General features: G+C 34.4%; 1 protein-coding gene across 13 annotated transcripts in view; it reads right to left on the bottom strand.

Annotated features, from left to right (window-relative positions):
• Positions 1-2,238: 2,238 nt before the first annotated feature.
• The window catches only part of CADPS (calcium dependent secretion activator), a 144,555-nt gene continuing 122,574 nt past the window's right edge, over positions 2,239-24,219 (bottom strand). For 7 of the 13 annotated variants that reach the window (XM_053470220.1, XM_053470218.1, XM_053470219.1 and 4 more), the window contains 5 exons: positions 23,927-24,010; positions 23,442-23,474; positions 19,336-19,443; positions 5,736-5,840; positions 2,239-3,438 (listed from right to left, as the gene is read on the bottom strand). In XM_053470220.1, coding sequence (XP_053326195.1) covers positions 3,259-3,438; positions 5,736-5,840; positions 19,336-19,443; positions 23,442-23,474; positions 23,927-24,010 — 510 coding nt within the window. In that variant the 3' untranslated portion in view covers positions 2,239-3,258. Of the gene's footprint in view, positions 3,439-5,735; positions 5,841-16,763; positions 16,812-19,335; positions 19,444-23,441; positions 23,475-23,926; positions 24,011-24,219 lie in introns of all 13 variants that reach the window. The other 6 variants (XM_053470217.1, XM_053470212.1, XM_053470211.1 and 3 more) reach the window with 1 other exon arrangement.

Below are 24,219 nucleotides of genomic sequence, written 5' to 3' on the forward strand. Positions count from 1 at the left end.
GCTTTTGCCACATACGCCGGGCTTTGCCTAATTAAAAGAAACAAAGGAAGCATACGAATACATCAACATTTGGCTGAAGCCGTCTTCATAATCCTAATGAAAATCTGCCTCTGTGTTGGGATAGAAGTGAGAAGCATTCTAGGAATAGGAGCACTGAAGGTTTAAAAGGATCACGTACCTTCTATTAAAATTATAGCAAGTCACCATTAAAAAAAGAATAGACACAGTGGACAGAGTTGACATATTTGTCTTCTTCTGGACTAAAAATGTTTGAGTTCATTTAAATGATTCCCTTCTTCATAATTCTATTTTGGTTTAATGAGTCCTGGAATTCTATTGCGTATTCTGGATTTTTAATATAAAAAAAATGAACAAAGCAACTTTGTGAGGCCCGGTTGAAGATCAGACATTTTTTAGAACATGCATGTGTGAGTATGAAAGTTTCTGAACGTTTAAGGTATTGTCCATCTCTCTCTGTTCCTTTATGCCTGTCCATGACAGCATCGGAGAAGGGGAGTCAAAGTGATCTTAAAAGGGGCTGTTCTATTCATAATTCTGTGTATAATATATAACTGTATATAAACACCATGAACGCTTTCTACAAGGAATGTATCTTTTTTACCTGAAAGGATATTATCTGTGAAGGAAAATCTGGTACATGATATGTTCGAACACAAAACACTTTGATAGCAGAAATTACCAGGACAGTAAAAGCCCAACCATATGATGTGCCTGTTATATATTATATGTGTTTTATTGCCTATAGTAGTGGGCATAATTCTAGGATTATAATGCCCAGAGGCCCTGGGGGAAGCACTGTTTCTCTGAGTCTCCAACTCATGGCCTGAAACTTCAGGGGAGCATGAGTGGCGTTAGGATATGCCAAACTCGCCGCCCATGGTCATTCGCCTCTTCCACCCCATAGAATTATAGTGGTTGGGGCTAGGCCCGCCTGCAATGTCATTAGTCCCACCCACCAATGACATCAGCCCCATCTGTAAATGATGTTGGGTATTTAAAGAGGGAGGGCTCAGGGGAGCCGGAACTTAAGTTCTTAGGTATGATAGTGGGGAAGATGTAGGTGAGTGTCCCTAGTCTTCTAGGTCCATCCATGGGCTTCCTTGTAGACTGGTCCAACACATGTGGAAAACTACTATTATCAGTCATAAATCTATGTAGACGAATTTTGACTTACCTTTGGTTGCAGAAGTATTTTGATGTTCATAAAACATAAAGTGTGTATTAAGTATTAACACTACTTGTGTATTCCACTGAGCTAACCAGTCCTCGAGTCACCATATTTCTAGGCTGTTCGGCTCGGCCTGTTCAGTAGAGGTAAAGTTTAACAGCCTCCAAATTATAGGACTTCATCATTGCTCTAAAATATAGTATGAAGGCTTTCAGTAATAATGTCCTTACTATAAAAATTAGCAGCCAGTAGTAGACGTTTTGTTTTTAATTGATATGAAGCAGAAAACTAAAGTCTGCCTGGACTATGCATAGTTACGAGAGACAGACTGCAGTGTTTGCTACGTGTAATAAACCTGTTCTGCTTGTCATGTCAAAGGGCATCATAATTACAACTGTTTATGGAGATCTGAAATAACAACGTTATTTCCCCCAACAACACGTTATCGCTTTGAAGGTATAAGGTGACTTAATTACTTTGTTTCCTTGCGAGGCCGTTTCTTGAATTGCATTGTACATTTGTTTGAGAAACAAAACTGAAATGGATCTTTGTGAAATATGTAGAATATAATTTTTACTTTGGTGACCAATGTGGAAGTGGTCAATATAGAACAGGAGGTGGACAAAAAGCAATCTAAAGATGTTTGACCTTTCTTGGCACCCTAAGATGTGTATCTAGATTTCTTCATCATGTGCAATTACTTGAATTTAGAATAAAGGTGTGATGTTTCACAGGTAGCCTAGATTTATGAAATGCATGCTTTTTATTAAATGTTTAATAGGCCTTGAAGAACCCACCAGGTAAGGCAATACGTGGTTTGTGTCTCCTCGACTTTTAAACCATTAATTGGCTTTGAATGCTGTCCATGATGGCCACCATGATTCAACATCATACGGCAGCATTGTTGGGTAATGGATTCAAACATGATATGATCACCTTTGCTGGACACCAACTTGAGGACCCAGTTTCAATATGAACCCCTCTCAACTTCAATCATGGTGGAGATGCCCCCCCAAACATCTCAAGGCAGCAAACAAAGAATTCATTCATAAGACATCTGAATAGTTATTTATTGAGAAGCCACAGTCCTCACACTTTTACAACTGTAGGCTTTTGTAAGGCAAAAGCAAGATGGATCCACTATTTTACACAGAAAGAGGGAAGAAAAGCTTCTTGGGGACCCTGGCGACATGCAGTTACTGGATAAAATGCAATGTACATGGCAAATATAAAAACAATTGTGAAACATAAAAGTAATGTAAATCAAGGCTACAATCTACGGAAATAAGTTTTATATAATATTATAAACACAGTTTATAGTCTAAGTTTGTTATTAAAGTTGTCTTTCTTTTTTATTTTATCTTTTTTTTTACATATACTTTTATTAAAACCTAAACAAAACAAAAAAAACATTGAAAGACAGTCAACATAAAGCTGTTTTAAACTGTAACTTGTTCGATTCGATGTATTTTATGACAACATTTGTCTAATCCGCCGATATGTAACCTCTACTGAACTAACGGAACGTTGAATAAAACCTGATGGGTCACAAACGAGAAATAAATCTGCTTTTCAATGGATTCACCATAGTCGAACCTCGTTGGGTGTAGCCTTACTTGTCTTTAAAAACAAAGCCTTTTTGAAGTCATTCATTTGAAGAAGTTGGCATCCACGCAACGTAAATAAAATTACCAGAGGTCACTGATTTTCACAACAATTTACCATCAACGTATATATATATACATTACAGTGATGAAGCGCTGTATACTTTTGCTGAGGACAGGGAGACATCTAGAATGTATCCGTTATGTTTCAATGAACAGTTTTAAACGATGGTGCTCTATATTGCTTATGAACATATATATAGCTTTGAAAAACTTTCGGAAAAATGAACCAAATGCAAGGTGTGTACGGTATCTGTATTATCACGTAGCTAGAATGACAGTTCTATTGGTAAAATTCTTATGGGGTGGTTGGAGCAGACAGAAATTTCCCTAATGTGGATAACATAATAACACACATGCACTGGGTACAAGGCTACATCCAATTGGGCCTCTTAATCAAAATATTCAATCGTCTTCTTCGTCTTCTTCGTCGCTGTCTTTCATGGTGATTCCTTGGAGGCCACCACCTTCGCTAACCGACGCCGTGGCTTCCTCTACCGTCAGTCTGTTTCTGATCGTGTCGTATGTCTTGCTGTTTAGGGTAGAATCCAAGACGCCTTGCAATCTGAAATCTCGATACTTTTTCTGTTACAAATAGTAAATAAAATAAAAAATAAAAAAGACAAGAGGGAAATCATGCTGTTACTCAATGCTTTGGAAGACTATTGTGCGAAAGTAGTTTCACTGTGTGTACTCGGTGCCTCTTTCTAACAAACTTCAATTAGACACTAATAGAAATTGGGCAAAATAGGTGAAAATGAACTTGAAACATTGATGCCGAGAGAAGCTTTGAATGCTTTTTTTTCACACCATTTTTTTTACTGCAAAAGTACTATTTTTACAGCTTTCTATGATACCACCATACATGCAGTTCAGCCCCCAAAAGGCATAACTTACTTTATTTAAACCGTTATAATGAGGGGATGGTTTTGTGACATTAACCCTTCAATATACTGTTCACACAAATAATGAAAACCCTAATTTACTCATTTTTTAGTCAGTAATTTTAATGCCAATTAAATAGTTGTCCAGCATCCTACAAAACATCCCCAAGAACAAAACAATCTACTCTCATCGTTTTTGTTATCATTGATTTACAGTACTTATTAAAGTGTCATAAAATCTATTTTCCAATTTTCCAAGTTATTTTGTTGAATTTTATCATTAATTTGTACATAAATGCATAATTCTGACTTTTGTATTCTAATGATAATGGAGATCATAGATTATTTTACTTTCTTATCTTGCCTGCCTTACTCAACCCAATCCAGTAAGACCGAGCGTGGTTAAAATGACTACATAGTTATAGTTTTTCTAGCATTCTAATGGGATTGAGTTGGAAATAAAGAAATGGCCACATAGATTGTTTATACAAAGAGAAAAAATGAAGCTAATTTCTTGAAAATATAAAGTGATAATTAAGTCAGGGGTTCTTAACCTTGTTACGGTTACAGACCACCAATGGATTGCCCAATATGTCCCCATACCCCCCGGTATTGGAAACCGTGATAGTTGATAACCTAATCTAACCAAAATTGTTTCGAGATCAAGTCCCAAAACCCCAAGGAGTATGGATACCCCTGGATAAGAACCCCTGATTTAGGCAAAGTGTAAAATTATTTTTTACCTAACCCTACCCGATTGATATCGACCATTAAATGCTATATATAATCCCGTGCTAATATTCTAACGCTATAATAACCATATGAGATTAACTTGTATTCAAAACAGCAAACTCTTAAAAAGTCAATTTCAAGAATAATAAAATGTAATCTGTTTGGAGAATTTATTATCTTTAACCTCATACAGAAGTCATCGCAGGTAATGGAGCTTAATCCAATATACATAACAATGTTATAACAAAACCCTAAATGTGTGCCTTTTTTGCAGCAAACACTGGCCATTTACTGCTAATTTAGTAATGAGGAAAATTGTACTTATTTATAACAATGTGTATATTTTTCATTAACTAAAAGCATTAAATGAGCTTAGCTCTCCTAAAATCTTGTTTCACGGTAAGTCACTGTGATTTCACACTGAAATAATTATCATTTGTCCACGACACACATAGGCAGGAATAAAAAAAAAATACATATACTTTGCGGGTATGTTATCTCACCTTTGCGATCGCTTATAGTTCACTATAAACACCCATTGTAAGAGAAACTACTTCAGTTAATTATAAGAACAATATTAATTAGCATTTTGTTTAATGATCGAAGAATGCATTATATCATGCTGTGAACCAGAGAGGAAACATTATCTTTTTTTTTGTTATTTGGAAAATTCAAACTAATAAAACTGCTAGAGCAAATATATCACAGTGTATTTTTATAATAATATGGGATATTCTTTCTATTAATAAAAAGGAAGATTTTGAACTGATTTCATTTTTGTTTTTTGTAAATTGAATTTTTTGTTCTTGGAAAATCACATTAAAAAATTAATGCTAATTAATCAATATTAATACATATTTAAATCCAATAGATATAAATGAGTGGAGCTGCTATAATGATATAATTTATTTAATATTTTTGAATCTTACAAATAATATAAAAAAAAATTAAATGCTAAAATATACCAAAAAAGAAAATGTAATTAATTGAAATTAATAACAAAATATAACCTATGATCTGTATGATAATTAATTAATCAATAATTAATAAATATTAATAAATATTTAAATCCAATAGATATAAATGTGTGGAGCTGATATAGTGATATCATTTATTTTATATTTTTTAATCTTACAAATAATATAAAAATAAATAAAATGCTAAAATATACCGAAAAGAAAACATAATTAATTGAAATTAATAACAAAATATAACCTATGGTCTGTATGGACCACACAAATTGTCCACATGAGGCTAATTATTTACCTTGACGATCCGAATGAGCGTTTTCAGCTGATAAATATGAAGCTGTAAATCCATGCGATCCGTCAACCAGGTGCAAACAACATTCATTGAGCTTGTATACCATTGCTGAAAAACAGAAAAAAATCTCCAGACAAACAATTCCACACTTGAAATGACTTAATCCTAGAATTTCGGTTCGCTGTCAAAAATTGGTAAATCCTGATAAATCGCAACAATGGAAAAAAATAAAAAAAATAAAAAAAATTTGGATTTTAATATCCATTATCTAAAACTGAAAAAAAAAAATCAGGTAAATAAAGGCCATAGCAACTTACCTTTTCTACCTTCCATTGGAACGCATTTTCATTTAAGAACCCTGAAGTTTTTTTTTTCTACGCCAGATAAATGATCCGTACAATAAACGATCTTGTTTTAAATGCACAACTTACCGATATACTTAAAATTCCAAAAATAATAGACACATACAAATGAGCTTCAATCAAGCTGTTGGGGGGGGAAAGAAAAAAAAAAAAAACCTTCCCTCCAAGAGGGTTAATTTTGATTCTTCTTGCCTGTGAAAATCGCTTGAAGCTCTGTAGCTACCGACTGCCACCCCTGCAGAGCAACATGTCTCTGGAGCACTACATTTCTGGAATACTGTTCAGATATTCATATTTTGTTTCCACTCACAACATCAAAGCAGTTTTAGAATTTATCAGCTCACAATAAAATCCTTCGACGCGAAACGCCGAGCATTTCCTCAGTTACGTTGGCTACAATTAACTATATATTCATGAACATAATAACGTGATATCAATATACATATGAATATTCGGGGATGAGCTTTTTATTTAAACACCACTTGTGATTTTTTTTTTAAATATTATATATTTTCCGCGTTACTTTCGCTGCTAAAACATATGACAATAACATATTCTTACGACCTGCTGGCGGTGGAATGCCAATATAACTCAATACATTGTAGCAATCGAAATGCGGATAAATATTTAATAATGGCGAAGAAAAGGAAAAATCAGCCAAAATGATCAAAAACCCCATCCACGTAAAACGTCACAAAAAAACAAAAACAAAATTATCTTAGGTTGTCGAATTAAAGGATGACTTCCTTTAATTTTAATTGCCGACCAAGTATATTTTCCGCACATTGGCAATAAAAAATGTCAACTCGGATAGCGTAAAGGAAATGAGCGCCATATGTTCCATAGGGGTCCAAATCTACACCTACATTAATACAAATCAACTAATGGGTTGAACTCCAACAATTATCTTATTTGAATGGCGTGGTCCTTATTGTCCATGTTGAGGTTCTCCCACTACACAAGCCAAAAGGAAAAATGATATTTCATCTCAAATTGTAATGGAATTTATAAACCTAACCTTTAAGGTTCGAGGATGGAATTATAGAGCCCATAAAACTTTCGAACGGAAACATATTGACACAGGGAAATGGTAGAATAAGATGGCAGGCCTACCTGTACCGTCAAGAAGAAGAGATTTGTTTAAAGTAACGTTCGTACTTTTGCTAACATTTGAGAAGTGGTGGTAGATGATAAACCAGAGCCAATAATCCAAAAACAGCAATGAGACCCAAATATTATAAAGTGGATGCTAATATTTGGATACAATTTTTAATTGAATATAAAGTTCCAGACCCTAAATGTCAGGTTCTCAACTTATATGACGTACCTAACAGTAAGTGGCAGAGGAACTGGTTTAAGATTCACCTGGCAACATGAAGCATTGTCTCAGTGTGCCTGAGGGAACGCTAAACCTTAGAGGACGATAGACTATGGAGTCACTAAATAACGTTAAACCTTAGCTGGGAAGCGATTAACCTAAAAACTCGTAGTGCTAAAATATAGCTAGGAAGTGTGAACCAAGCAGCACAGAGTCTCGGTGGTGGAATACCTACACCTAAAAGAAGAACAACCAGGGAGTTCTCGCTCTCTGTTTTCTGAGCCCAATCTACTAGAAAAACACCCCGACTTCTTATCATACTGCCTGTGGGGAACAATAGAATGCCTCAGTCTTAATCATCTGGTCGGACTCTTTGACTAATTAAAGTCTATGGAGGAACGGACTTCTTTAGCATTGCCATAAACCATCAGCTCAGTGTGGTGTTTGAGCCGGGAAAGTCACAAAAAATATCACATGACCGACAGCAAAAGCAGCCTCCAGGTCTGCAGATAAAGGGAGATGATTGGTTCAAAATGCCAACCAGCGCGTGGATTTTTAGTCTACGGTGCCAAATATTAGATAAACAGTGACTGTTGCACCAATGGTTAAGTAATGGTCCGATTAAAGTTTTCCAAAGCGTTTGGCTTTAGGATTGCTAAAAACTCAGATTAGCGTGTCTAATTAATTTAAATATTTCTAGCCATCAAATATGTAAGATTTCCATAAAATGTAGCAAGTGCGCGCCTTGGAATGGTCCAATAAGACATTCAGGGGTCAACGTACCTACTCCTTGTACGGTTTAGTGATCTTTAAGGCACCCGTAATATAATTTGACACTTCCTTCTCCAGCAGATCTGTTGCAGATATTATTAATTAATTCATTAATAGCAGACCATCGTTATCCCATATACTAAGACAGACAAGAAGCGGAGCAGGTGTTTTACTACAAGCAATCATCCTTCATCTAGCAATTTGGTATCTGCCTCACAGCGTCCTTTAATGAATTATTCTGTCCACACCAAGACAGTGGCAATAGTGATGTCATTCCTTTAGGTACTTTATTAATATGTTTCATCTCGTGCTGGTCATTAGTTAATTTGGCTCAATACTTCCATTTTTTAATGTGTTTTTAATTTATTTAAATATATACAGTAGTAAAGGACTAGTTGAATCGACCTTTACCTATACCGGATTATTTATATTGCAAGGAGAAAGTATTAAAAATGTAGAATGACTGACTTAACAATATATGTGCACAAAAAAGTTCTTTAATAAAATATTTTTATATGTTTAGAATTTGTTTTCTTTATTATTCTTACTTTTTTTTCTTAAATGGAATTTTCTAGAATCATGTGAGTGTAAAATACTTTTGATATTTACAGATATTTGGATATTTTTGATCTACTAAACATTGGATATTTTTTTTTAAGTTCTACAGTCAGTATTGAATCCAATCTATAGCCCAAAACATATTTTCCAGTGAGGCGGAAAATACATAAAAAAACACTGTCATTTTTTTATTTATTTTTTTACAAAAAATCTTTAGATTTTAGATAAAATTCAGCTTTAACTTGGAAATGACATCTCACGAGGTTAAAAAAAGGGGCCTTTTTCTCTTTTTACAACTAAAATTGAAAATTTGAAATTGCGAAAAATGCATTCATAATTAACTTTTTTTTTAAAAAAAAATGAGTAATACCGACTAAAAAAAGTCTCCTTCAAAATAAAAAAAAATATACTGATACATTTCGCTTGTAACTTTTTTCCCCCCACGGTGCTACGAGAAATATAAAGTCACATGTATAACATACTTGTCTCTGAATATATAAATTGCAAAAATTGATATGAATAAATCTTCATGAAACGCACTGATTCTGGCACTGTTTATACGGACGCATCGGCTCCCGAGGAAGTAGTGTCATTACACATACCCCGGAACATCTGCAAAGCCATTTCATTTTGTTAGATTTCAATAGAAACACGGACCTCCTGCTCTTTGCCATGAACCCTGAGTTCACACTCGGATTTTTTACATGTTACAGGAAGCCGGCACCCACCCCAGGGGTGCCGCAAACTGGATCTTGTAAAACAGATGCATCCCTGCCTCTTAATGCACCTGAAAGAGCCGCGCTCCTCATTCAGAGGCTTACAAGACGAGTAGCTTAAGGTCCGTTCAGCTTTTTTACAAAAAAAAAAAAAAAATTATTGTAAGGAAAGGGACAAAAAAACCGAGGAATGCTTAAGGGCTGGGATATCAGTGGGGAGGCCGAGGGATTACAAGGAACCGGTGACTCTGCCTCTTTCTGCCTTTGCTAGTAGTTTTTTTTTGTGTGTGTGAATAAGTGCTATACAGCAGATTGAAGCCGGTATAAAGGCCTGAGACTGTGCAAAAGACATCATGCTGGGTCTCAGCTGTGATTGCAATTAGCAATAAGCATGGAATGATGATTGTTGTGTTGGCTGATGGCAATCCAAAGTGACAAGTTTCAGAAGGGAAGTTCTGGTGGAAATGTCGAAGCCGAAGTTTTTATTTTTATCACTTTCGTTTATCGGTATCTTTTTTTATTGCCATTTATTTATTTATTTATTTAATTATTTTTTTATTTATTTTTTCCCCGCCGAGTTGGTACTTAAGTTCACAACTTTCGTCGGAGATTTATTTATTTATTTCTCCCCCCCTTGGTCGAATCTAAACCCTTACTCCGTGTGATGTGAAGCTCACGGTTGTCTTAAATTAACAGGGAGCTTCTAGTTAAGGGGTAGAGATTAGGCATACAAAATCGCACAGCAGGTGACTGACGGGTGGATTTGGGGGTTGAGAAGTCCTTAAAATGGACTACAAGACATTTTATACTCCTGACAATAGAAGACAGTAATCCTACCTGCTTGCTTTAACTACTGTTGTTTGTTATTATGTGCTTTTTATACTCATGAAAGCAAAGCTATTGGTGAAGCCACTCAATAACCATAGAAACCCACAGCAGTGACCTCTTGTTTCGCCGGTGGCTTTTCTTGCTCAAAAACCAATCCAAGTATTTCGAATCTATTTAAAGTGGAGACATATTTCACCGGGAGACAACTTTGGTCAGAGCTCGGAGTTCTTTGTTGGGTTCATACGTGGGTTTGTTTTCAACTTTTTCAAAGGGACCTATTATTTGAGGGGATCTTCAGCATTCTAAACCATTAATGTATCAATGTGGATGAATGTATGCATATATTATATATATTATTTGCGGTTTAAAGAAGTAATAGCGTATAACATATAACGTATACACACACAGTAAAGGAATTTGAGAATTTTTGTCAATATGCACATATTTCACTAATTATAACACAATGCACCAAACATTGAAATGTCCCCATGCTTGGTTCCTTGAGAATAAACCTGGTGTATGACAATATTCATTTTGTTGAGTATCGTCTCCATTCCGTCCCCTGCCCATGATGTTAAGGTCATGCCTTGACCATAAGTAACAGAAAACGAGTAAAGGACCTGAATTAAAATTATAAAAGCATACAACTGTAGCATGCGGCTGCGCATATAGCTCGCTGTCGGCCACACTTATGTCAGCAGGCGCTCGCTTGGCCTTAAAATGCCTGAGTCGCCCCAACCATCGCCAGTCGGGTCTTGCTCATGTCTCACACTCGGCATCCTCATAACTGTTCAGTAGGAGTCCTATGATAAGGGTTAACTTTCAACTTAGAAGAAGCAGAACTTTCCGGAATCTCACACTCAGAACCTGGTGCTGCATGAAAGCATCTGAAAAGCAAATTTATGATTTCTTAAAAGGGTATATTTTAGAAATTTTTAAAATTTCCAGGCTTCTCAGATATTTTTTGGTCAAATTACTACAGATGAGAGGAACATGAGCCAACCGCACGGAATTTTATGAATAATGTGTTTTTTTTTTTTACGTACGTCATTTTACTAAATGGAATATTTTATGGAAATATTGTAAAAAATCTTAATTTTAACACTGAGTGACTTAATTATAATGCAGTCAAGTACAGTGTATATTTGATCAAGGAATAGTACAACAATAACCGTTTATAGAGCGTAATGCTGCTTTTGTCTTTAAGACAAAGTTTGGAAATGGGCTGACGGTTTAATTGCCTGTTGTGGTACACGGGAGAATCTGCTTCAATGGGCCTTTAAGATGTTTGTTTCTGTAGACAAATAACGGAGGCTCCACTTTTAAAGAAACGACTAAGTTTGCCAATTTAGGAGGGCCTGTGAGCAACGGCTGGGATTGTGATCCACGTTCTCTGTTTGCTAACATTACACCATGTAAAGAGAAAAAAAAAAAAGACAAAAATACGCAAATATCAGAAGCCATATTTATGAAACGACTTTGCCAGCTTAAACAAACGCATATTATTAATGTCAGGAGACATAATCGTTTGCCGGCATGAGACATATTTCTCATATTTCCCATCTTGTCATAAAATTACAAATATTTTCTATTGATTAATATCTCAAAATTGTGAGCTTGCGAGCCGGGCTCTCGCCACCTAATGTATCTTAGTCTGTCAATTCTAGTCTTGTCAGACCCCTTCGCTATAAAAATAAGAGGTAATAATAATAATAATAATCTAAGTAAATTTGAAAGTAGAATTTCTTGAACATTCTCAGAAGATGTGATTATTTTAGATGATTTTAAATGTTTACTGTCTACCTCTAACACATCTCAACATCGTTAGAACTCCTGGTCCGAGGAGGTTAAGGGATCTTGGTCCTCTACACGTTAGAGATAACAATGTATCAAAAAGTGTACAATTCTACGAGTGACTTTGAAAAGTTAGTGTATTTACGATCAGCCTTATCATCACCACCAAAACTATTGTCGATGGATTCAGAGTAAAGGGTTAAATGCTCAATGACAAAACTGGCCTAAGCAAGAAAAGATATCGTGGAACATATGTCAAGCCTCAACGCTATGAACGTGTAGGACAGACTACGGGGAAGACTAAGGAGCTGGATCCCCATCACTTGTGGGTCTATCTCTGGACATGCCCAGGGACCAGCATTTGAGTTGGCTCAGCTTGCACTCGGTTGGGTTTAGCTCATGCCCTTTTGCCCACCTTGACACAGTCCCTGGGCATACGCTATAGAGTACGATTTCTTGACCAAACATTTGTGGTCCTTCAAGCTCATATTGGCAACAAAATAACATTTAATTTTCTTAAAAGGAAGAAAGCTCAGGAGCAGATATTCAATAGAGGAAACTTCATTTAACTGCGGACTTCTACTGACATCGGCCAATCTGTGTTTCTTTCTTCTAAACTAATCTTAAAAACTCATCGTCGGGGGAAAAAAAGCAGTTATAAAAAAAAAAAAAACCCGGATCACCCTTTATGACAACCTGTTGCGGCTCCAGTCTTTCCGTATCAAGGAGGTTAAATTAGCAATGAGCTCGTATTGTGAGAGCTGATCAGCTAGACTTACAATAAAAAAAACAAAAAAACTTTTATCCGCCACAAAAAAAAAAAGACGAAATTAAACACTTTTCGTGTGATTCTAAAGGTTGAATGGAACTGAATGAGCTACCTAGTACTTGAGATGCTCGGTGTGTGCTTGAATAGAGCAAACCTCCGAAGTTGAATAGACTGTCTTTTGGGACCAATTTGTTCTCCTTGCAATCTGTATTCTGTCTTTTTTGCTGACAGATGTACAAAGGCGGAACAGCACACTACAGCTTATCCACATACACCCCTGGCAGCTGTCACTTTTAGCCGCGCACGTTAATAAGGCGAATGCCACCAAATATTCACTTATATAGGGAAAAAAAACAAAAAAAACATGTTAGCGGCTACGGTCTTCATGGAAGCAGATGACATTCTAACTTGTATTAGGCCAATATGTTTATTTTATCTTTTCTACAAACAGTGTAAGACAACACATCTTTTTTTTTTTTTTTTTTTTACACTAAAACTGCTAATTATGTCAATATATCTAAAAACATGCATTACTATACGGAGATGTCCTCCGTTAATTAAAGAGTTGGGTTTTGCAAGGAAAATAAAAGTGTAAACATGAAATTGGGCCTGTGGAATATTAGTCGACAGCATGAAGGGGAAAAAAAAAATATAATACGCACAAACAATTGACAAAAAAAAAAAGATGAATAAAAATACCCAAACACTATAAAAATAATCTTACACATGGTTACTGAGTCATGGCGATTTTTCTTGGTTTTGTTAATTAAGGGACATCGGGGTTTTGACCAGAGACTCAGAGAGAAGCGCTGCTTCTCTGGTTCGACACCCGAATCCTCTGGGTCACGAGAGGGGGGGGCCTGGCATGCCCCACACCACTCATTTTCCCCTTAAATGAGGGCCTGTGCCGGTACATCAGTGGGACCGCCCACTGACATCATCGAGAACGCCAACTGACATCATCGGGAACGCCCACTAACGGCAGAGGGTATGCTTATAACACACACAGTCAACAAGTATTTGTATAGCTGCTGAAATGCAGAACTCACGATTCGATCTAAGAGCAGAACAACTACTCAGTACATCAAACACCAAAGTTGGTTTTCTATTTTTTTTTTTATATTTTATTCTCTCATTTTGGAATATAACGTAAAAGTCTATCAATAAATAAAAGAGAAAAAATGATTCCAAAGCCGATTTAATAGTTCTATTTCCACACTGCCCAAACACTAACACGCTGCAAAAATAATAAAAAAATAAAATAATATTAAACATAAATAAAAATATAAAATATATATATATATATATATCACAAGCATAATTGGTTCACTTAAAAGCGGAGAAATTGTCCCTCTCGTAGGACTGTATCAGATACAGAAATTTGCTCTGTTCCTGCTAGCTCAAAATCTTTCTCCAATATATGATTGTGTTGTAAATACCGCTTAAGAGAATACTTTGCAGATCAGAGCAGTAAGACTGAGGTGACCTTAGCATTTTCAGAGCAATCAGTGTGCCTTCCCGGAATGATTAATGAACAATCTTCTCAGGAAAGGATACAAAACAAATTAACTGTCTTCCGCAAACATCTATCGCTGCTCCTAAAGCCTGTTCTCTAAAACTCTTATCCAGGGAATATATTTTTTTGCCATTACAAGACCAGAAACCAGGGCATGAAATACCAAGCCGGTAGAGTTATTAAATTACCATTGGAAAACAGAAAAAAAACTACAGCAGCATTACGTTTATTTATAAAAACAGAAATGGGGAAATTAGGAGGGTTTTTTTTTTTTTTAACAAAAATCCATAATTATTTTAAAAAAATGACGGAAAAATAAGTAAATTATTCATGTTATTGAGTAAATTAAAAAATTTTGGGAGTATATCACACGTGAGGTGTTAGCTGCGAAGATTATATCAGCACATGTTTTACCAGAATTAAAAAATATAGAATTTTAGAATCACCATTAGCAACGCAAAATGATACAAAAAAATACATTCCATGCTACCTTTTACTACTAATTTTAACCTCTTCATTAAGTCTCCATCATATTCTACGAAACAAAATACATTGTAAATACTGAAATGTCAAAGGATTGTAGAGTAAAAAAAACCCTTTATAATATCATCAATGAATAATTAATAAAAATATAATAAATAAAAACATTGTCTGAATATATTTGGAAGTAAAAGCTTTTTATCTCTTTACGTAAAAGAGACTCCCTTTAAATTAAATTACATTTAAAACTCAGGAACTTAGGACAGCTAGAAGTTGGAACAGGTAGAAGGAACCTAAGAACCTGTCTTGGGTTCTAGAATGATTGATGTGTATTTCCTGAATTAATTCATGAATTATGAAAAGCAGACTGGGATCGTTTAAGGTGGGTGTGATCCGCCGTTGGCTTGATGAATATCACTAACTGATCGGTCTTTCATGACGTATAGTTATAGCCCACCTAAAACCCAGTTTTAAGTGAAGGACCTGCTATGTCATCCAATGACCTGCCTGTTTGCATCTAAAGAAGCCTTATAGTAAAATAATATTATATATGAAAAAGAAATAATACATATACATAGATCCCACACCAGTTCCTTGCAACGGTCTTTGGAAGACCATCGTTCTTTGGAAGGCAACCAACAGATAGTTGGACAACCATTCTTTGGCTTCAACGCAAGGAGTCTGCATTTCTTTTAAGCCGAAGCAACAGAGCGTTGTGACCCCGGAGTCACTTACTGTACACCCGAGACAGTCAAATGGTATAAGAGAACTGCTCCGAAAAAGAAACAGCACGACTGGCCCATTTCACCCGATCACCATTCCTCCCCTATCACTACACGATTAAGTTCTTAGTTAGATTTTATCGTAAGGGCAACCGGACTGATCTGATAACTGCCAAGGACAAGCCAAATATGCGGAGACAATCTTTTGCCTTCTAATCCCCAAAAGACAGATTAAGTATATAATTGACCCATATAATCCACGTATCATCTTCAGTCGAATGTTTTCCATGTCTGATTTGCCTTGCCAAGGACTCGATAAGAAAGCTATCAAACACACGGCATTATCCGTACCATGTTTTTCATCAAAGTTAGAGATGGCTTTTTAATCACGGATCGTGGGGACTGCGAGATTTAAGAAGATGAGCAGACACTAAGCACATCTGCTTTAATCCCTGGCTTTGCTGGATGTTGAATCTTAAAGAAGTAGATGCAGATATACTTAGGTATATATATATATATATATATTCCCAGCAAAACATAAAATCCTAATTATCTGGGTTTCTGACAGATCAAAAATACCTTAGATGACTAATATTTAGATAGAAACCATGGTTCCATAATAGTGATAAGATAATTATTTATTCCTCTTTTTAAAAAAAAAAAAAATATGTTTTTTTTTAATAATTTTGAACATTTAAGTTAATATTATTATTTTTATTATTATTTTTATTATTATTATTTTATTTTTTATTATTATTATTATTTTATTTTTTATTATTATTATTTTAGGTATCAGTAATGCCACCAAACTAAATTACCTTTTTTATGTATTCATACCCCCAAAGACAATTTCAGTTTGCATCACCCTAACGCTGAATCAACCTTAGAATGTAAAGTATTAGGTAGCAATTAACTTTACAGTAGTTTTTTTTTTTTACGACATTTTCTTTCAGTGAAAATCTCTAAATTTGTTTCTCTTCTAAACAACGTTCACGTTCCGTAGACAGAGAAATCGCAATTAAATTGTAAACAGGAGTAATTATATGATAAATCACTGAAGAACGCCTAGAACCGCCATAACCGCTCAGCTCTCGACTGCCGTTACCATAAAGTAAAAACAATCAGATGACGTTAAAATGACTTGCGAGTTTGGGAAGAAGATGGCAAAATCAACATTTCAGATGATAAAAAAATTACCTCACATATTCTCAGGTACATGACAGTACTATTATCATCCAGCCTTTTCTAAAATCGGAAAACAAAAGGAGTAAATAAAAGGGTAATATGAACATGAACGAGGGGAAGATCAAAATAAATATATTTTAAAAACCTAAAAAAAAAAAGGTCATACAAATATCTTATAAAAAAATAAATATAAAAAAATCAAAATATTGGGAGAATATACACACATTTTGAAAAGGACACAGGAAAGGGTTTTGCACTAATTGTGAAATGTAATAGTCGCCAAACTTCTGATTACCGTAGGAAGCGAATGAAACACTTATGGCAGAAATATTTTAGTTATGTGTTACTAAATGTAAGGTTATGTCGACATTGGGGGTTCAACGTGAGTTGAGTTGACCATACAGATCTTTAGCCCTTGTGGGTTATGACTATTATTAATGTGGTCATAAATATTTATAAGATTATGTTATTGAATAAACAAAATTCCAAATGGAACTGCTTGCTCGTAGTCAGCAATTGCTTACATTTCATTGCAGTAGCCTTTTGGGTTTTCACAATGTAATAGTAAAGATCATAGCTGGTTAATAATATATATATATATATATATGATAGTTTAAAAAAATATATATATTAACCATTGCCAAGTAAATTTCATTAAATCAAGCCATGTATTGGTATGAGATGGTGTGACATGGTCATCGTTGATGACATAGTGCCTTCAAGGAACGTTCTTTGTTGCAATGGCGTCTCGTAGCACAAAATAATTCTAAACGGGTAAAACTGGAGTGGGGATTTACAAGACAAACATGGTTGTATGAAAAAAATAGGGGGACTGAATTCAGAAAAGGCAAGTAGGCATCAAAAAGAACAATCTGTAGCCCATTTGGTGGAAAGGTTGTACCAATTTGCAGAATGGCTGTTGGGTTGTGTCTTGATTTGATGCCTAATGGATGGAAGACATTATTCTATCGGTTTCCTCGAGTTTTGAATTTCAGATGAGCATGCATGCGTATCAAAAAATAAATAAAAAGAGAACTCTTGGTATGCTTTGTATGCATGTAGAAGAAGGCATTCTCGGTGAGTGTGGCCATGCTAGAAGATGTACACAGGAAGATTATTTGACTTCAAATCATGCCACTTAACATAATGTGATAAAACATTTGACATGAGAGATAAGTTCCATTTTATTCATAATAATATCAGTGAGAAAGTGAGAAATCAAAATAGAAAAAGAAAGATTTTCCTTGAAAGAAGGAAATGAGGGGAGCAAAGAAAAAAAAAGAGAAATTGATAAAGTACGGAAAGTGGAAAAATGAAAAAAGTCTCAGCACACCACGAGAACAATCTCAAAAGAAGCATAGCGATGCGTGGTTGTTGTGGGTATGGGAGGCTTACACAACGACAAGTGTGACGGAAGATGCAAGAGTTCTTCACACAGTGACACATGCCACACACAAGACTCACAGCCGTTAAAAACAAGAAGATTTAGTGTTTGTCAGTGCTGACCCTACGTAGTATGGTATTAGAGACAGGAATACGGTACGTTCCAAACAACGAAGGCAACAAAAACATATAGACAAAGAGCTTGGATCTATAACCCTACAAATGAACATGCTGCCAGCTCCTTCCCACCAGATATGGCTTCCCAACCACTCTTACCCACTTGCCCTCCCCTACACATTTCACATCTCTCCTCGAACGCTCTGTCTTGTCCTACTCATTCGCCTTCAAAAACCCCCATATCTCCCCACATCTCTGCATCACGGAATCCCATTCAAAGGTTCTTTAGCGAAAGGCAGCATGTCCATTTTCAGGCGGGTCCAGAATTATCTTATTAAAAACTACGTAGGCCTACAATCCCTTCAAAGCTATTAGTAAGAGGCCCTTTCGTCAACTTCTTTTATAAGATCCAAAGAAATAAATGACTAACGAGTAGAAGTGCTACGCCTAAATAATTACGTTAGTAATCGGTGACTAACTCAACTTTGAAATAACAAACATGTGGATTCTAGCATCCATACTCTAGTCCCTCCATGACTATTGTATATACATAATATTAGTAATTTAGTATTTGTATTTCATGAGTTAATAAGCCATATCCAGAAATGTGGAAATATTGTGTCTTCTGTTGACTTGGATGTTGGAGAAGTCAATAATCTCCTTGGGGTTTTTTTTTTTGCCTTAAATGTTACTGCCAATGACTAGTAGGGCTGTGGTATTTTGATCAGTGCGTTAAGTTATTAAAGACGAAAGGAAAATATATCACAACTCAGGAACAAAGGTAGTTAACAACAACAACAACAACAAAAGAAACACAATACATTTTAAAACTGCTCTGAAAATAATTCTTACAAAAGGACCATTCTATGAGAATCATCACACATAGACCAGGACAAAGTACACCAGAGTACAGAGTTAAAGCAGAAAAGATAGCAAATTAGAAGGAAAAAAAGGGAAAGGGAGATAAAAAGAACATTTTTGTTTTGTTTTGTTTCAAAATGTGACTTATCCCCCTGTCTTTTATTTTGTCACATTTTGGGGGGTCTCCCCCTTGCTGTCCAAGGAGGAGAAGGCATTTACTTACATCAAATAACCTTTCTATATATATCTCCTCATTGACCTTATCTCGCAGAACATCCTGAGAGTGGCGCACAAATGTCACATAAGCATCAGCGAGGTCCATTCCCGGTTTCTGTGGGGATAAAAGAAAAACAAAAGTAAATTAGAACCGCTTAGAAGTTTAATCCTCGCCGCAAAATGAGTGGTTTTCTATTCTATCAATCAGTGTTGTGGCAGAAACATGGACAAAATAAAATAAATTGCCAATCTTCAATGACAGCTAAATGGAATTTTGTTTGCTTTACTTCTTTTTGCTGCTCAGAGCGATCCTGCCAAGAGCTAACTTGCAACTAAACAAATTTTTTTTCCAGGGATTCCAAAAACTTGGTCGCTGACCAATTTCTTTTTTGGCATCTGCAAAAGTGAGACAACTTGATTCTTCTGAACAAGATAATGACGGAAAGAAAGAAAAAAACAGCCAATAGAGGAATTCTAAGTGGGAGAAGCACAATATCTAGAACTTTTAAAGCTTAAATAAAATCTCTCTAATTCATACAAAAGAATAAATACAATTGATAAAAAAAAACAAATTATTTGCAACATGGTATTATAATTATAAAAAAGACTGAAACAAATGACTTATGATATTAGCAGGCAGCTATCTTGGTTTAAAATCTATAGACTAATAATCAGCCAATTGAAACTCCCCAATATAAAAAAGTAACAATTATAACATTCCAAAAACTTTTAAAGAAAGTCCTAATAGCGGCTAGAACTTATTTTTTTAAAATGTGGTGAAATGTTAAATATATGAATTAATACTTATAATTTAATATAATTTAAAGAATTAAAAATGCAAGTTTTTTAAAAAAATCAACAATAATATTCATAAATTCACAGCTATAGCCTGAAGTAATGACTATTCATCCCAAATCACCTTTTTTGATCATACAATGAAACAGCCTCATAGAAACATATGATGCATTATACTTTGCTGCTGATGCCATGTGATACCTAAAATTATTTTTGTATGACCATCTGAATTTTACGTATTAAGGTAGAAATAGCTAATCAGACTACAAATGTTTCAAATGTTTAGTGCATCAACATGCTTAGAGAATACATTTTAATGCAATAATACTAGTTTGGGGGGGTCATTGATTAATGAGAGAAGTCAATCCAGCTCTCTGGGGTCTAAAGTCAGTAAGGGTAAAAGAGATTTGGGGAAAATACTGTTTTATAATGAAAACTCATTAAAAACAATCCAAACATTATTCATTATGTATATTGCTGTGATATGGTAGGTGACCAATACTTTGTGATTGGCAGCCTGTTTGCAAATCTGCAAGAGAGCGCGTTTTTATTACTGTGCATCACCTTTTGATCTGAAGCCATCAAATCCTAGTAAAACGTGTTTGTCAGGCCCTGTAAATTGACGTTAGTTAACACTCCTGTGTAATCTCCATGGTGAAAATGAAGAATGTTCCGTAGCCATGAGATTGTCATTAGACTTTCTTTCTTTTTTTTTTTGTTTGATTTTTTTTTCCCTACATAAATCAAACAATTATCGCTAAAGAGGGACCATAATTGCCCCTCTTGTAAATGGCAACATTTCCTAACACTTACAGAAACAATGACAAGGTATTAATTTGAAAAACATAAATGTGAATTAAAAAAATGTTTTCTAGCGTGAGCATCATAAAAACCCGTAGAGCTTACAGTCAACCCTCAGAGTGTTATCTATACTATGTCTAGGCAATGAAAGAGTTAAAACATTTTAATATTCTCATGTAAAAACTAAAGAACCACTAATATTTTAGTTTTTTCATTTGTAGGCGAGGGCATGTGAGCTGTCCATCTCTCTTTATAGGTAAAAAAACAATATTATCTAGCATCTTTTGGCCGTTGCAGAATTTTAATAGCAAAATGCATATACTTATTTTTATTATAGCAAAATATTATTTTCTTTTCTACAAACCTGTTGAACCTAATTGGTTTTCTAGAAATGGCCTGTGCCTTCACTTGACTCAGAAATGTTTATACGGACTACATATCGGAGGCATAATGGGCCATATGAACAGCCGACACGTTCTAGCGTTGCTACTGAACAGCGACTTGTAAATAAACCTTTTTGTGCTCTGAATATATTGTTTTTAATCATTTCCACTTCACTTCCCCCGCAGTCAAAGGAAAGCATTATCCCTTGTTATGTAATACACCCCCAAAAAAAACCCCATGAAATAAAAGGCATTTCCACAGTGATAATTATTTTGGAACTAACAACAATAATTGAAAGCTTTTTTTTAATAGATATTCTTTCTGTAGGTTCTCAGAATTTCTAGGATTTCAAAACAGCTTCCGCAAAACAATAATGGGGTAAATTATAGTGTTTTATATCACACTTGCTAATCAGTGCCACTCACGAAACCAAACCTCGAAACTCAATATAGGTAACTCTTTCGTTCTGTCCTCAGAACATCGTTCATTAACCATTTGTGTCTGACAGCTCATATAATATGTTATATAAAAATATCTCCCAGTTGTCAATAAATATCAAACTTGCATTTTTGACATTTTTAATATTTAATATTTAATAATTTATTAAAAAGTTCATTTTCATCACATACCTTTACTAAAAAAAAAACCTTCATTCTAAAAGGGGATTTTTAATTAATTCAAATCAATTTTCATAAAAACTAGTTGTAAATAAAATGAAATGTTAAGCAAAGTTTGATCTCTGCTTTTTAGTTTTTCTATCCAACAATTCGCCAATTTCTACTTCTTTAGCTGAAATCCCCATCTCATGTGGTATAGGGGTAAAAATAAATAAAATAACTTTTGGCTACTTGTACATATTTAGCAAATGATAATATACAGGTGTTGGTAACAGCGCGCATACATATTACTATGCGTTGTCATTTTACGGGTTAGTCAAAGCAATAAGGTCGGATATGGAGTTTTTATAATGATTCACTTGATAAAATAAACCCCAACGGGAATTATTTAATGAACCTTATTCTGTGTCACAACATGTACTAATTAAAGTATTAGCAGAATTGTGAAGTGTTATGTTTCTCACCTGGAACCTACAAGTCTTCGCATCTGTTATGTATATTTTTATTTCATTTGAATATTTTAATTTTAATATTTTATTTAAATCAATTTTTTTCTGGGGAAAATATTTTGAGCACATACAAAGATAATTATTTAAATACTATTTTTTAAAATCATTTTTTATAATTATTTTTTTATAATTTTTATAAATTCTTATTTTTTTTTGAAATATTTGAATTTATATCTATTTGATAATACGGCAAGGCTAAGATAATATCATTATGCTGGATGTGTGTTGTGTAGTAATAATGTTTGAAGATGACTTGCAATGTCTTGGGTGCTAAAGAGTTATTATGAGAAGATGCCGTTTTCTTGCTAAACCCATGATCACAATACACGCCGAATTACGGGAATATTTAGTTAAGTACTTAAGCATTAATTTTAATCGCTGAAATTAGAATACATTTCCAAAATTTAGACTGTTTAAATAATGAATTAGATTTACGTATTGTGCATTTATGAACGCTAACTGTGAAATTTAAATCTTTCAGTCAATATTCATGCCCTTAACCTCAATTTAAATGCAAATTCTGTTCCAGGTTTAAGTGTTTTATTTATAAACTGTGAGAGCTCATTTCATTAGAATCATGCGCCACCAATAACCCCGGCACATTACATAGCAATCTATAAAGCAGTCAAAATAGGACAATGATTGCCCTAAAGATCAACTCTTTGCTTTAAAGAAAAATTGATAATTCACCGTTCGCCGCACTCGCTTATAGAAGTCGTCGAGGCAATGAATATACAAGTTCTTAATAAAGAATTACAAAACTGTGCCATTGTACATGAAAACAAGTGAACGGAATGCTTTCTTGGCGTTCACCTTTCCCTAAAACCCTATAATGTCCTGAAATACGCAAGCACACTTCATCAATGATTGCATGGTAGCTTATACAACAACGGCAAATGTATATTAAATGAAATTGCATTATTCAAGTAAAATCTTACATATACAAAATATATATAAAAATAACAAAAGGAATATATTAAAAATGCCAACATTTAAAGTATACTTACAGGTACATCCACATACTTGGAAGCTGCTTTTACCTTGAAGGGAAAAAAAAGACAATTTTAATGAAATTATATTCCTTTTTTTATTCTAGAATTTATTGACAGGTAACTGTAATGCGACAAGATGAATTTGTAAATAAAACACAATTTTAAATATAATAAAAAAAAATAAAAAATTAAAAAATTGTTCCGTATAGTATTTGAAGACAGGTTATAAAAAACAACTATATATTTAGTAGATTTATTTTCCAATTTAAAAATATATATATAAAAATATATATATAATAATGTCTTGTTTAATTTTAAAATTATTTAGTATAATTAGTTTTAAATAAGAGATTCTAGCATTGAAAAGGTTAATGTTTCACCGCAGAGATGTAGTTAAACATATTCTTCTACATACTGCAAAAGTGTTACAATTTAAACTCAATCTCATCAAAATAGGATTATGAGATGCATAAAAAATGGCATATTATCTGTTCGCTTACTGTAAATGAGAGAAACGAGGAAAATAACGTTCCTTCGTCGTATCGGGAGAGCTTGGACAGAACACCTTCTAGAATAGTCACAAACTAGTGAGAAAGAGAAAAAAATGATTAACGTGTGAGCCCTTTAGTTGTTTGAAGAAAAATCACTGACTATAGGAATTATGTTGTGGTTTTGAGCACTAAAAAAAACCCAAAAACACTAATAAAGTAAAAAAAATAAAAATAAACAATATATATATATATTGGCATGTACTGTATACATTGATGGCTCTATCTATCTATCTATCTATCTA

Source organism: Spea bombifrons, chromosome 6, assembly GCF_027358695.1.
Source record: "Spea bombifrons isolate aSpeBom1 chromosome 6, aSpeBom1.2.pri, whole genome shotgun sequence".
In the NCBI taxonomy this organism is placed as follows: Eukaryota; Metazoa; Chordata; class Amphibia; order Anura; family Pelobatidae; genus Spea; species Spea bombifrons.